This window comes from Lutjanus erythropterus, chromosome 13 (genome assembly GCF_056507025.1).
Source record: "Lutjanus erythropterus isolate fLutEry1 chromosome 13, fLutEry1.hap2, whole genome shotgun sequence".
NCBI classification, from domain to species: Eukaryota; Metazoa; Chordata; class Actinopteri; order Lutjaniformes; family Lutjanidae; genus Lutjanus; species Lutjanus erythropterus.
In genome coordinates this window covers 17,587,777-17,602,848 of record NC_139329.1, presented here as the reverse complement: position 1 = coordinate 17,602,848, position 15,072 = coordinate 17,587,777, and the positions used below count along the sequence as shown (strand labels likewise).

Genomic DNA, 15,072 nt, shown 5'->3' with positions numbered 1-15,072 from the left:
CTATTAACCACAGCTGGGAGATACGTGTCTGTGAAGAAAATTCAGTATTAAACATACTTTAAAATGTGAAATATTCTGCAAATTAAAATACCCATCTATTTCTTATGCATGCCAGGGTCTCAAGAATGTCCACTTCAGAGTTCATTCCCTCTGCACAGAAGAAGGTGACAGCAGCAGATAACCTGTTCCCACATTACGCCTGCTTCCCATATCCTTCATCAGGACAAGGATTCTTAAATATAAATTTCAAACAATGTCTTAATGAGGTCCAGGCTCTTGGATTAGAAACGCATCGACCTGACGTTATCTGGTGTTGGCTAGCTGTAGGAAATCCAGCCCAGATGTGAGGACACTTGATTGTTTCATTTTTAAGAGTCACTATCAGTCAACTGACGGATGAAAAACCTCCTCACACATGGCAAAGGAATGTATCAGTTACCGGAGAATTAAGGACTTGGCAATGGACCATTCATGCATGTGAATATGAATTCAAGCGCGTGTGGGACAGACAGTGACACTTTTAATTTAAACTGATCCACAGGATTAAGGCAGGTGTTGTATCATGTAACTGTTTTGCTAAATGAATATATGTTTATTTGTTCTCAGCTTGCAAACAGTGAGTCATTAGAATAATAATGTCCAGGTAAGATTATACCTTCAGACAGGCGACAGCTTGAGTGTGGTATTACAAGAGGCTGGCGCTGCTCTGTGACAGTGGTTGGGTTCACTCCAGTTCAGTTGGAAATGGGACACTTATGCACATAACAGACATGACCGACGACACTGGCTCCTGTGCCCAAAGTGGAGGGAGATGAAGTGGTCTGCCAGGAAGCCCCGACAGCAACGTTGGACTGATGGTCAGATGTTTGTTCTAGTCTGAATGGAAAAAACCACAGTGTTTACACAATCCTGGACAGAGATGTGGGCCAAGCCAGCTCACCGGGGGAATTCAAAACACTGTTTTCCAAGAGGGCACCCTGAGGAGAAAAAAAGTGCTGTCCATAAATGGGTAAAGCCAGGAGTGAGGGTATTACTGGGAATAATAGGGTTCCTGGCTGTGCTCTCTGCTGCCAGCGAGAACAGAACAGATTCATTTAGATTAGCTACTATCAAATGAATTGACCCTCTTAACCTTAATCAACTGCATTAATCGTTATCGTTCCTCATGCCGCCGCCCGTGCATCAGGTTAGTTTGTTGTGGCTAAGCAGGGACTGTCTGAGATTTATACTTGGCTGGGCTATAGCAGATGTGGCTCTATGATAATAAATCGATACGGCCTGGTGTTCAGACAGAAGTCTCTCGGGAGTGTAAACATTTCTCTAACACTATTTCTCAGCGTAAGTGTTGAAGTACTGAAGTGACTGTGGAAGGTGAAAAGATACTTATTTCTGGCTTTTATCCTGCCAACAGTTGTCAAATGTCAAATGACCTCATGGCTGCATTAGCACAGCAGGAGGAGAAAGAAATGTCCAACCAGGGGTGTAGCACAAAATTCTGGGTCCTTTATAAACACTGCCTCTGTGGGACTCCTTCCTATCTTGATCTATATCTTTTGAATATTTTTTTTTGCAAATAATTGAGCCAACAACAGTGTATGTGAGTCTTTAGTGGTTATTAGGTATTAGGGTAGTCACAAATGAACTGTTCATACCACATTTAGTACTAATAATTTGTGATATGTGCTTCATTCTGCACAGTTTGAAATTTCACCACATTGAAACCCTCTTTTCTCAACATACTGTAGCCTAAAGTTAATGTGTAATATTATATATAACCTAAAAAACATACCACCTTAGTTTTCTAACCCCTATAATGTGAAAATGCTTACTATACTGCCTAATAAATGATAAATGAACAATTGTTTGAATACAGTTTGAACAACTGTTTCTATTCATTCAATTTTTCATTTAACCGTCTAAAAATGGACTCTGCCTTTTTGATCATCGTGCTCTTACCATTGGAATTAGGGGTGTTAATGATTGATTATAAATTGCTAGTAAGAATATAACTAATTTAAAAAGTATGTGCAGTGCCTTTGTTGAATAAGGAAACTTCAACTAAAACTAAAAATGAGGGAGAAAAAAATAAGAAGAAAACAAACAAGAAAAAATAGAGAAAAAAGTGAGTTTTGTATCTTAAGAAATTATTAATTATTAATGGATTTTTAATGTTTTTAACAGTTATCGGTTAATGAAAATGCACAAAATTTGCAACCATAATTGGAATGATTCTCCTCCTCAGTTTTTGATTTACTTGACATACTTAGAACCATCTGAAAATGATGTTAGATCATCTGGCACTAACATGACTGCCTTTTGAGAGCCCTTGTGGCCTCAGTTTTTAAGTTAGCGCCAAGTTATCATAGGTATCATATCAATCCTGGACTCCATGTCATGCTATCTTATTGAGAAGGGTCCAAAGATGAAACATCTCGACCACGAGGTCTGTGACACTTCTATGTCAAATCATTGCTTGGAATAACTGTTAGTAGCCACTTCATGAGATTACCTTGCTTGTCTTGGATTCACTAGGTAATGTTGATACATATGTCATATACCATACGACATATCTATTGACATATTGTAGCTATGATACTTTTTTTCCCCATCTACAAAAGTCCCTAACTTACGATGTAAAGTCACATACATTACATTTTGATAGATAGTTGACTTATCACCCTTATATACAAGGATTTCAAGGCCAGACGTGACTATGAACCTACAAGCCAGTGCTTTTCTATACTGAGTCTTTTTCGTCCTTAACTCGTTTTTCATTCTTAACTTGATGCTTCCCACACTCCTCTTACTAAACAAATGGTTTCCTTTGTCATTACTAAAAGGACAGCTGAGAAATCTCCACAGCTCAGTGCACTCAGAGCAAAAGACAGAGAACAAAATAGTACAAGGGTCACGTTGCATCCCAGTCTAAAAACAAGACAGTTTAAATGGCCTAACAAGTATTAGAAATGGACAAACATCTGACTCATCAAGCACCAGCATTGCATGCTATCACTCATATCTCATATCCTGTGGTGGGACTGACATTTACACCCCAGGTCAGAGAAACTAAAGCCTCATTATCTAAACTCCCTGCCAAGCAGATGCCTCATTTAGTTCATGTGACTGTGTTTCTCTTTTTTTCTGACTATATGTAGACGCAACAAATTAGCACAGAACCAAAATCTTACATAAACGGACAGTCTGCACACTGCGAGCCTCTCCGCCCACAGATTGCCTCACCAATTCTCGCCACTTGTTGAGGATTAGTACTGTCCGAATAAAGTCAATAGCGCATGAGAAATTTCCCTCCCCTGGCATTGCATTTGAATCAAGCAGCCTTCTTGGATAAATCTGACATTCCTGACGTCAATTACTCAGAAGCTGATCTAAACCGCACAGCTTACAGTAAAGTGAAATATGTCCTTACAAATCTGAGTAACAAAAAACACTTGGCTCTGGACCAAAAGTCAACATTTTGCTTCAGATGCATATTTTGACCTGTCGCATCTGTCACTCACATGTTTGTGGACGCACTCACAGGAAGCTTAGGAGGAGGATGCCAAAGCAACTGTGACACACATGCATATTCAAGGCTGTAATAATACAGCATGACGTGAGAATGCATTACAAATGGTCTTCATTAAGTGATTACAATGGGGATACAGAGGAATGTAATAACCGGATAACACTAAGACACATGCTTTCTTAAGCTTTCACAGTTTGTACTTTTTCATGACTGTGATTTTAGAACTGTTACAGCTAATTCTGCTTATGTTATAAAGTAGAAATATTTTACCATCTACTCACGCTTCATGCTTATCATTCACTATCTCACATCTACTAAGAATTACATCCACAAAATCCTCTTCTCATTCTCTCTCTTTTTTTCACCTGTTTCCCTCTCAGCGTCTTGATCCTCATTTCTATCACAGACTCACTTTCCACTGAACAGCTCCATCAGTTCCCCCTCCTTCCTCTTCTCCCTCCCACCTCACCTCCTCCTCTCACTGTCACTGCTCTTCTCAAACTGAGGTGGGTCTTTTTTACACTCTCTCCCGCCTCTCCTTTTACTCTTTAGTATCAGGACGTGATGAGGTTAACAGCACTCTGCGTATGTGGGACCCTGCTGGCTTTCTCAAGCCTCTCTTGGACCACAGAGGACTCCGATGATGAAAGAGACCTCCTGCTCCTTGGGGATAACGGATTTGGGCCCTGCACTGTGACTCTGAGACCTGAGGGGCCGTGCAGACAGAGCCAAGATGAGAGCACGTGCCCCTACCTATTCAGTCTGCCGCCGCTTACTGTCCATTTGCCAAAGGAGCTCAGAGAGCTGGAGAAAATCGTGGAGGATCTGCAGCAGCTGAAGGACAACGTGGATGAACTGAGGAAGATGTGTGCAGACTGTACAGTAAGCCAAACTGAGAGAGAATGTGCAAAGCAAAGAGAGCATGAGAAGCTGAATGAGGGTACAGATAGACACAAGGATGAGAGGAATTGGATGAATGAGAGAAAAGATTTCAGCAAAGAGTGTTGGACAGACAGAGCTAAAGCTGAAAAGACTACAGAAGGAGATAGTGACACTGATTTTGAAAAAAGACATTTTTTGGAGGAGAAAGAAAGAAAGAAATGGGAAACAGAAAGAGAGGGCAATAAAGGGGTAATAAAAGGAAATGAGTATGAAGAAACCTTGCAAGAAGTGGAAGAAAAAGATGGAAAAACTCAGACAGAGGGGGCAAAAGGAAAGGACAAAGTGGGACAGGCAAATGTGCCAACTGCTAGTGGAGATGACAGAATAGTGGATATGGTCAGAAAAAAGACTGCTGAAAAAAATAATAGGGACAGACAGATGGATAGAAGTGGAAATTCAAAGGTAGATCGGGAGGATGTGCTGGAGAACGGAAAAGGGAGGAAGATTACAAGTAATCTAAAAAATGAGAAGAAAACAGACGAAAGTGACCATCACGTGTGGCGAGATGAAACAACGGAAGGAGAGAAAAACACCCAAACTGAAGCAGACAGGGGCGGTGATGGGATAAAGATGTCTGAGGACCATGATGAGCATACAAATAAGGAGCGAGAGCAGCACAGGGAGGAGAGGAAAAAGGAAATGGAAAAGAGAATAAAAGTGGAGCAAAATAATGAGAACACAAAACAGACTGAGCGCATTGGGCGCACAGAAAAAGAGAAGACTATAAAAGAGGGGGAGGTGGAAGAGGAGGAGAAGGACAGGGAGACAGGAAAGGAGATCAAAACAGAAGGAGAAAAAGCGGTCCAGAGTGTGCAGAGAGACAGTGATGGAGAATTAACATCCAGCAAGGCAATTGAAAGGACAGACTTTGTTTCAATCAACCCGACTCTTCACTCTACCATTAGTTTAGCTCCGAGGCATGACTCCCTGGACTCAAACGAAGCTATAACCCTTACATCATCTCTTCCATCTCCTCCTTTGTCCAGCTCGACTTCGTATTTGATTACAGGTGTCAAGAAAGGGACAACAACATCTGCAGACGGACCAACCCAAAGCACAGGTCTTGGAGCAGCTGACATTTCTGAGCACCCAAGCCCTGATGCAGAGGCAGACTTTAGGACCGCAGCAACAGCCACTATAAGCACACTGGGTGGTCCTGAACAGCAGAAAACCAGTTCCACTAATAGGTTCACCTCTACAACCAGTGCAAGACCTGGAGCAGGCCTCCAGGGGAGAGTCAGCTCAACTGCACCCACCACAACTCCTCATCAGAATTTATACACAACTACATTCCCAGGAGTTGCAGACCGCAGCCGTTGGACAGCCAAGAAGAACATCAGCTCAAATGCTAAGACTGGTGTGAAACCTCCACCAGGCCGAGGACCAAAGCGTAAACCTGCAATTAAGCCTGAAGCTGACCGAAAGCTTAAAAATCCAGAGAATGATCGTAAACCCCATCAAGCTCCTTCACCTGACAAAAAGACAAAAACTGACCAAAAGCAGAAGCCCTCTGACCAAAAACCTACAATCAACCAGAAATTTAAACCCGGCAAAGACCCTAAACGAGTTCAAATTCAAAAACCTGACCAAAGACCTCTACCTGATAATTTACCCACTGATCAAAATCTGAAAAACATTCAAATACCTAAACATGGCCAAGATCATACAACTGATCAAAACCAACAACCTGTTCAAAAGCCAAAATCTCATCCAAAGATAATACAGCCTGTGCAGAGACCTACTGCACCTCATCAAAGACCTCAAGCTGGAAATGTATCTGGTTCTGACAAAGACCTTCTAACTGACCGAGAAGTGGAATCTGTTGAAATCCCAATTATTAATCAAAACTCCAAACCTGAGAAACATCCAGTTCCTCCTTTCAAAACAGGCAAGCCTGACCAAAAACAAAAGCCAAAAAGTGAAGAAAAACCAAAACCTGATAATAAGTCTACAGTAAATCAACATGTCACATCTGTTGAAGAGCCAGAACCTGACAGAGGCGAAATAACTGGCCTTACGCCAAAATCCAACCAAAAGCCTGAAACAGAATTAATGGAAAATTCTGAGGAAAAGCTTTTGTCTGAGCCTAAATTTGTCCAAGACTCATCACCTAGGCTTATACCAGATCATGGCCCGATCAAACCCAGACAGAAAATTCCTAAAATAAATCAAAAGCCTAAACCTGGCCAAACACCTAAACTTAACCAAAAACATCCAGAGCTCCCAACTAAACCAAATGTGAAGCCTAAACCTGGCCAAACACCTAAACATCCAGAGGTTGCAACAGGTCAAAATGTGAAGCCACAACCTGACCAAACACCAAACCAAAAATACCCAGGACTCACAACAAGTCAACATGTAAAGCCTAAACCTGATCAAACACCTGACCAAAAACATCTAGAGGTCACAACAGGCCAAAATGTGAGGACCACACCTGACCAAACATCAAACCAAAAACACCCTGGACTCACAACAAGCCAACATGTAAAGCCTAAAGCTGATCAAACACCTGACCAAAAATATTTAGAGGTGACAACAGGCCAAAATATGAAGCCTAAACCTGATCAAACACCTAAAGATCCAGAGCATGCAACCAAACCAAATGTGAAACCTTTACCTGACCACAAACCTAAAGATCCAGGGCTCACAACAGGCCAAAATGTGAAGACTAAACCTGATCAAACACCTAACCAAAAACAACCAGGACTCACAACAGGCCAAAATGTGAAGACTAAACCTGATCAAACTCCTAACCAAAAACAACCAGGACTCACAACAGGCCAAAATGTGAAGACTAAAACTGATCAAACACCTGACCGAAAACATCCAGAGCCTGCAACAGGCCAAAATGTAAAGCCTAAACCTAACCAAACACCCAAATATCCAGAGCTCACAATGGGCCAAAATGTGGAGCCTAAACCTGATCAAACACCTGACCAAACACATTCAGAGGTCGCAACAACCCAACATGTGAAGCCTAAACCTGACCAAACACCTGACCAAAAACATCTAGAGCTCACAACAGGCCAAAATATAAAGCCCAAACCTGACACAACACCTCACCAACACCATCCAGAGCTTTCAACAGGCCAAAATGTGAAGCCTTTACCTGACCAAACACTTAAACGCCCAGAGCTTGCAACAGGCCAAAAGACTGAACCTGACTTAACACTTAACCAAAACCATCCAGGGCTCGCAACTGGTCAAAATGTGAAGCCTAAACCTGACCAAACACCTAAACATCCAGAGCGCACAACAGGTCAAAATGTGAAACCTTTACCTGACCAAAAAACCAAACATCCAGAGCTTGCAACAGGCCAAAAGACTGAACCTGACTTAACACTTAACCAAAACCATCCAGAGCTTGCAACAGGCCAAAATGTGAAGCCTTTACCTAACCAAACACCGAAACATCCAGAGCTCACAACAGGCCAAAATGTGAAACCTTTACCTAACCAAACACCAAAACATCCAGAGCTCACAACAGGCCAAAATGTGAAGCCTTTACCCGACCAAACTCCCGAACATCCAGAGCCTGCAACAGGCCAAAATGTGAAGCCTTTACCTGACCAAACACCCAAACATCCAGAGCTGGTAACAGGCCAAAATGTGAAGCCTTTACCTGACCAAACAGTCAAACATCCAGAGCCTGCAACAGGCCCAAATGTGAAGCCTTTACCTGACCAAACACCCAAACACCCAGAGCTTGTAATAGGCCAAAATGTGAAGCCTTTACCTGACCAAACACCTAAATACCCAGAGCTTGCAACAGGCCAAAAGACTGAACCTGACCAATCACCTTACCAAAAATATCCAGAGCCTGCAACAGGCCAAAATGTGAACACTAAACCTGATCAAACATCTAACCAAAAATATCCAGAGCTTGTAATAGGCCAAAATGTGAAGCCTATACCTAACCAAACACCGAAACATCCAGAGCCCGCAACAGGCCAAAATATGAAGCCTAAACCTAACCAAACACCAAAACATCCAGAGCTTGGGAAAAGCCAAAATGTGAAGCCAAAACCTAACCAAACACCGAAACATCCAGAGCTTGGGACAGGCCAAAATGTGAAGCCAAAACCTAACCAAACACCGAAACACCCAGAGCTCATAACAGGCCAAAATGTGGAGCCTAAACCTGACCAAACACCGAAACATCTAGAGCTCCCAACAGGGCAAAATGTGAAGCCTAAACCTGACCAAACACATTCAAAGGTAGCAACAGGCCAAGATCTGAAGCCTAAACCTGACCAAACACCTGACCAAACACATTCAGAGGTAGCAACAGGCCAAGATCTGAAGCCTAAACCTGACCAAACGCTGCAAGCCAACCAAGGGCTTAAAACACCCCAGCCTGGTGAAATGCCTGATCTTAACCCAAAATCTGTGCCTGACAAAATTCTGGAGGCAGAATCCAAGAACACATCCAACTCGAGGCCTCTCCCCAGACACAGGCCACCAACCAGACCTACAGTGAAGCCAGGAGCAACATCAGTCCAAAGGCCAAAACCATCAGTACAACTGAAGCCAAGTCCAAAGACCAAAACAGATTTAGATCCTCAGTTCAGCAGGACTACTTCAGACAGCATCCAAAACACTCAAACTGACATGCCACCTACATCTGGCCTTGTAAAACAGACTGCTGACGTGACTCATTCCCCAGGGGACACAGAGTTCAGTCCCAGCGAGATGAAAACTATCACTTTGGATCCAAAGACCTCCAACAGCTTGGAGACTGGACCCTTCCCTCGCCTTCATGCTCTTCCTGAAAGCTTCACAATGAGCCCACACAGCAGGATTACGTCTGATCTGAGGCCACAAACAGCTGGTCAGCCATCATCGATCCCAATAACAACAAGGCCAAACAAAATCATGCGTGAGATCTTCCCCAGTGTTACCCCTCGCACCAGTCCAGGATCCACAAAGCCAAATGCAGCTTCTAACACTGACTCAAGGATACAAGCTACGACACTTCACAATGTGGAGGAAACAGCCCCCAGACAAACTCCAGATAAAGACAAAATGATGATTCCAGTTCCCAGCCCCCGTGCCCAAACTACCTCCACCACCAAACCTGACCTAAGGTCAACAGCCTCTGCCCCCTCTTTCCCCGACCCCATGGCTCCTGAAGTTTCCACTCCCAGTGCCCGAGAGCTGCGAGTGAAAATCAACCAGGTGGCTGCTTTCTTTAATAACAGCCTCAGTCCAAATGGACGACTACCAGACAGGCGTCCAATAGAGCACCCAGAGGACAACCAGGGAGGCAGCAGGCCTGACAGGATGGATAGCAAACTACCAACACGGATACCACCTAAAGGCAAGAGATATTCTTTTTAAACAATCACAGTGCTTGATTAAGCTTTGTCTTTTCATGCATTAGGGCTGCAACCAATCCTGAATATGTTACTCAGAAAAGCACAAATAATGCACCAGAAGCAGATATTTCCTCTATTCATGATTACTTTAGCATAGTTCAGAAAGTAAAAAAAAAAAATGTTTGCATCTACCTTAATCAGTCACTGATTTAATGCACCAACATGCACCCTTCAACTGATTTATTTTTGATACTTATATATCTTTATTCTAAGGTTTCTATTTCCAATGCAAAACAGTCCTTCATTTGGGCACAACAATTGCACTGCCAATGAATAATAAGTTTGCAAAATGAAACATCTGCCAGATATAATGTGACTTCCAGTATAAACCACGCCCACTGCTTGCCATGAGTTTACCCATAAGGCAGGTAACTTTATGCAGAAACTGTGGTTGTTATTGTCATAGTTCACATGTAATTATACAGTAGTAGTAGGTATGACAGCAAGCAGCATGTACAATAGTTTAATGGTTGTTTTGTTTCAACCAGTCAGCTCAAAGAAATGTATTAACCCACTTGGAAAAAAAAAAAAAAAAAAAATCATAAGAATTTACCATTGCTTCCGATGGTTGGACGATGTATGTCTTTAGAAGACTTATATGTCTCATATTATGATTTACTCATGAAGGTGGCCACTTTTACATTTTTCTCACACAATATAGGAATTAAGAATGAATCAAGTAATTATTGAGTGTGTTGTTTATAAGTAAACTACATGGCAAATTATATTTTCCATATATGTTCCATGTAATGTTTACAAGAGGTTTATGGGTTGGGTTATTATGATAGCTAGAGAGAGACAGGAAAGGCAGTGGGAGAGAAGGGTAATGACGTGCAGCAAAGGGCCTGGGTCGGAATTGAACCCAGGCCGCTGCATTAAGGACTCAGTCTTGATACAAATTGTGCACGCTCTAAGTCTCAATTATAAATACATATTATTTTAATACACTAATATATACCATGATGCATAAGTGTTATTTACTTTGTTTATGTTTTCTTTTATTTGTATGTCATATATGTGACATCCTGCATGTCTTGATACTTTGTAGATTTTTATACACTTGCAAGATTTCGGGTTCACTGTTGGTTGTCTAACTCATACAAGTTTGATATTACAAATATCCACTAAGGATATTGTATTTGGATTGAATGATATATATAGTTCCAAAATAATATATGTCAGATTACACATATTTCCTAAAGATCTTATATCTGGTTTGACTCGTATATTACTTATAAGTTTCAGATAGAACATAAACATTGATTAGAATGTATACATATCTTTTCTATAAAGGAATATTCACTACACAAAGATGAAAATACAAATTAAACTTGAATAGGAGAAAGAGGAAGCATTGTGCAACAAATAACCTCATAAAAATCTATTGTCTTCTGTTGACATTACATCATGATAATTAGGCTGAAAGAAAACTGTTGAGGAACTGTTGTGCATTAGTATTTCAGGACTTTTAATTATATTACCCACTGAAAAAAACTAATTGGTATGACATGAGCTGAAAGGATTTTATGAGTATGAGGACCACACGGTAAGCACTAGTGATCCTTACACCAATGTAATGTAATGATGTGGCCTGAGATCATCTTTGTACCATACATCGAGGCTAAAGGAGGAATTTGCATACGCGTGCAGAATGTGCGTGCCTGCGTGGGTGTTGATTGATGATAAAACCACAACTATGTGTACACAAACAGCTTTAAAACATCCTTCAGGGGCGCGTGGCTCACAGCAAGTGAATAATGGTGCACAGTAAGCAAAAAAAATTGTCATTAAATCAATCTAATGAATTGTTCAGTTTAACAATTCAGATTCTGTATATGAATTAACTGACACCTACCAGCCTACTTATCATGCAGTAACAGGTGAAGGTCAAGACGATTTTCCCATTTGTTCATGGGTTCATTCTGTATATTCATCTTTTATCTATCAAACAATCTAGGACACTAGGAAAAGACTAAAAACTCATGTATAAAAAACATAGTTATTCTACAGTAAAAATGTCAAAAACTGCACTTCTACTTTTATCCAAAATCCATTTTCTGCACAATATTTTTTTATTAAATGACATTTTAGTATTTTTCAAGATAGAAAAGAAAAGTCAAAATGTACACATAAAAGAAGAATATATACATATATAAAACCCCAAGAACCTGAACATACCAACATTCACACCCTACCCCTGTTCATTTAGACTGAAGAGCAGTGACACTCAGCTTGGGCCAAATCTGGCCCCCATGAGGAACAGATAGGAGGAATGAAAATACATTTAGTGACACTGTTTGTCCCAGGACAGAGGGATAGATAGGCCAGTTTTGTATAGTGGGATAAATGAGGCTGTTTATAACAGAGAAGGCTGATCTTTGTGCGATTGCCTTTCAGGCTGTGTTCAGTGCAGCAGGATACGATGGTGATCTTTGCGGTGAAAGAGGAGCAAAAGTTACACAGAATTTACGATAATTCTGATCCCATAAATGTCTATTTTGTACTAAAACAGATTAAATATTTTCTTCATTCTGTCCTCGTAGGAGTAATTTATATTTATAGTTTGTGTTTTTGAATCATTCCAACATTCCAGTGATTGCATGATGGAAGAGGTTCCAGCTGTTTGATGTTGTATAAATGCTTTAAAATGTTACCAAAGTATTTAGAACTAAAACACAGTTGCAGTTATTAAATTAACTAAAAGATCTGACTTACCTGTTGATCTGTTAATTTACTTAATAAGTCAGTTTAATTTGAAAATAAAAAATGTCAAAGAAAGACGAGTTATATGCCTTATAACGTTTGTTCATTTTATCTGAAAAATAACTTCTTGTCATTTTGCAAACGTGGCCTTTGGGCCCCAAGTGCCAGTTTTGGTTTTACAAGTGTATCTACTATGGAGGTCCACCTTTAAAGTCTTCAAGAACACTAAATCTTTTATGATGGAAAAGTAGTTCTGCACTGACCTGCTGCACTTGTGACCTCATTTCACAGCTACAGCCCAGCTGCAAGATGATAATTACACCTGTAAGATTATGAGAAAAGCAGGACTTTGATCAGATGACTCTCTAAATGAAGAAGAATACAAAAAGTGTTCATAATTTTTCATCATTTCTTTCATTTTCCTCACCTGCAGTTACCATGGCAAGGAGAGACTGCTCTGACTACCTGCTCAGGGGAGTCACAAAGAGTGGAGTGTACCTGGTGACCCCTGACCTTCGCAGCAGGAGCTTCCCAGTCTTCTGTGACATGGAGCTGAATGGAGGAGGTTGGACAGTCCTGCAGCATCGACAGGACGGCAGCGTCAGCTTCAACCGCACCTGGGCGGAGTACCGCTCAGGCTTTGGGGACCTGGACGGAGGGGAGTTCTGGCTAGGCAACAACATGATGCACTTGTTGACCAGGGACAGGGACATGATGCTGCGGGTGGAGCTGGAGGACTTTGACGGGGTGATGGAGTACGCAGAATACGAGCAGTTCACGGTGGCAGGTGAGCGGCTGCGCTACAGACTGACGGTGGGTGGGTACTCGGGTACTGCAGGTGATGCTCTGCGCTTCAGCAAAACGTATGACCACAACAACAGGGCGTTCACCACCCCGGACAGGGACAACGACCGTTATCCATCTGGGAACTGCGGGGCCTATTACAGCTCTGGCTGGTGGTTTGATGCCTGCATGGCCGCAAACCTCAATGGGAGGTACTATGAGGGGAAATACAAAGGAGTCCGGGACGGGATTTTCTGGGGGACGTGGCACAACATATCAACTGAGTATTACCCTACCAATGACAGACAGTCTTTTAAAAGAGTCAGGATGATGATCAGACCAAAGGGCTTCAGACAATGAGCTGTCACTTTCTGTTAAAGCAATGGTTCTCAACTTGGGGGTCGGGACCCTCAAGGGGGCCGCAAGATAAGTTCCAAGGGTTGCCAGATGGTTGAGGAGAATAAAATAAAATACTGTGCCAAGCAGCACAGAAAAATAGGTAACATAAAATAGCAAACTTAACAAAATACCAACTCCAGGCATGATGGGAAAAGTGGGCCATATTTTAGACTGGGGAATGTTTTTTACATTACATCACCTGTACCAGCGATATAATTTGCCTTAGAATAGAACTACCACATGAAACAACTACTATAGTGCAATGGCTTCCCAGTAAAAAGTATTTCAGCCCAAGACTTTGGCTGGACAGGCCCAAGCTCCCATCACCCTGACTTTCTACAATATTAATTTTTTTGGGGGGGGCTTGAATAGCAACCTTATTATTCTGGGGGGTTGTGACTTGAAAAGGTTGAGAACCAGTGTGTTAAAATTTGCTGAACAAGAAACTTAAACGGTCAAACTACTAACTTCAACCAAAGCTCTTAAGATGCTATTTACAGTTTAATAAAACCTGATACTCTCTACACAGTTATTGTTCACTATTAGCACAATGCTGCCGCCTTGTGGTGTTTCATTCTGCAATACTGATTTGTTTACAGGACACTATAACTGAGGATGTACATAGTTACAAAGGTTATAGTCCTAATTACACATTATCTTTTTTATAACCTTAATATGTCATGACATTTTTTGAGTGTGTAATTTGTTTAATGACGAGACAGGGAAATCCTCTTGTGAAGAGTTATTTTTCAGTGAAGATAGGCTGAATCTGACGGGTATGTAGCAACAGAGACTGATATTTTTTTATTACAGTACTGGAAAGCCAGTTGATGGTTGATGCTTTAAGCTGTTCAGAATGTTTTATAATTAAGACTGTTTTGTTAAGATGAATTCAACTGATGAATATAAGGGGTTTTTTGCATTTGTTTCTCCTTTCTGTTGTTATTATTTGCAAACTAGTACAAAATAACCAATAAACTCAATAATAAGTAGAGTTATGGTTCATTGAAGCTGTTTGAAACGTTTTATAATTAGGACTGATTTATTATTAAATAAAATCAATGAATATACCGGTTTTTGCTTTTGTTTCTCCTTCTTTCTGTTGAATTTCAACTATATAAAACAAGTAATAACTTCAATAAAAAAGTAAAAAGTTAGAACATTCTGAACAGAGAAGCAACCTCAGATTCCTCCGAGACATGCCATGGACCTATCTGATTTACAGGACAGACTGATGGCTTCACTTTCACATGCAATTTACATGCGATCAAATGGATTAAGACTCAAATTCCCTACAGCCTTTGCGGAGTAAACAACGTCACCAACGACTTGCTCACATAG

General features: G+C 41.1%; 1 protein-coding gene across 1 annotated transcript; it reads left to right on the top strand.

Annotated features, from left to right (window-relative positions):
- The first annotated feature begins 4,090 nt into the window (after window positions 1–4,090).
- Window positions 4,091–14,055, top strand: LOC146316399 (uncharacterized). The gene is made up of 3 exons (XM_084734320.1): window positions 4,091–6,722; window positions 8,766–9,788; window positions 12,983–14,055. Exons 1-3 carry the CDS (start codon window positions 4,091–4,093, stop codon window positions 13,690–13,692), a joined length of 4,365 nt encoding a protein of 1,454 aa, XP_084590446.1. The 3' UTR covers window positions 13,693–14,055.
- Window positions 14,056–15,072: the final 1,017 nt, after the last annotated feature.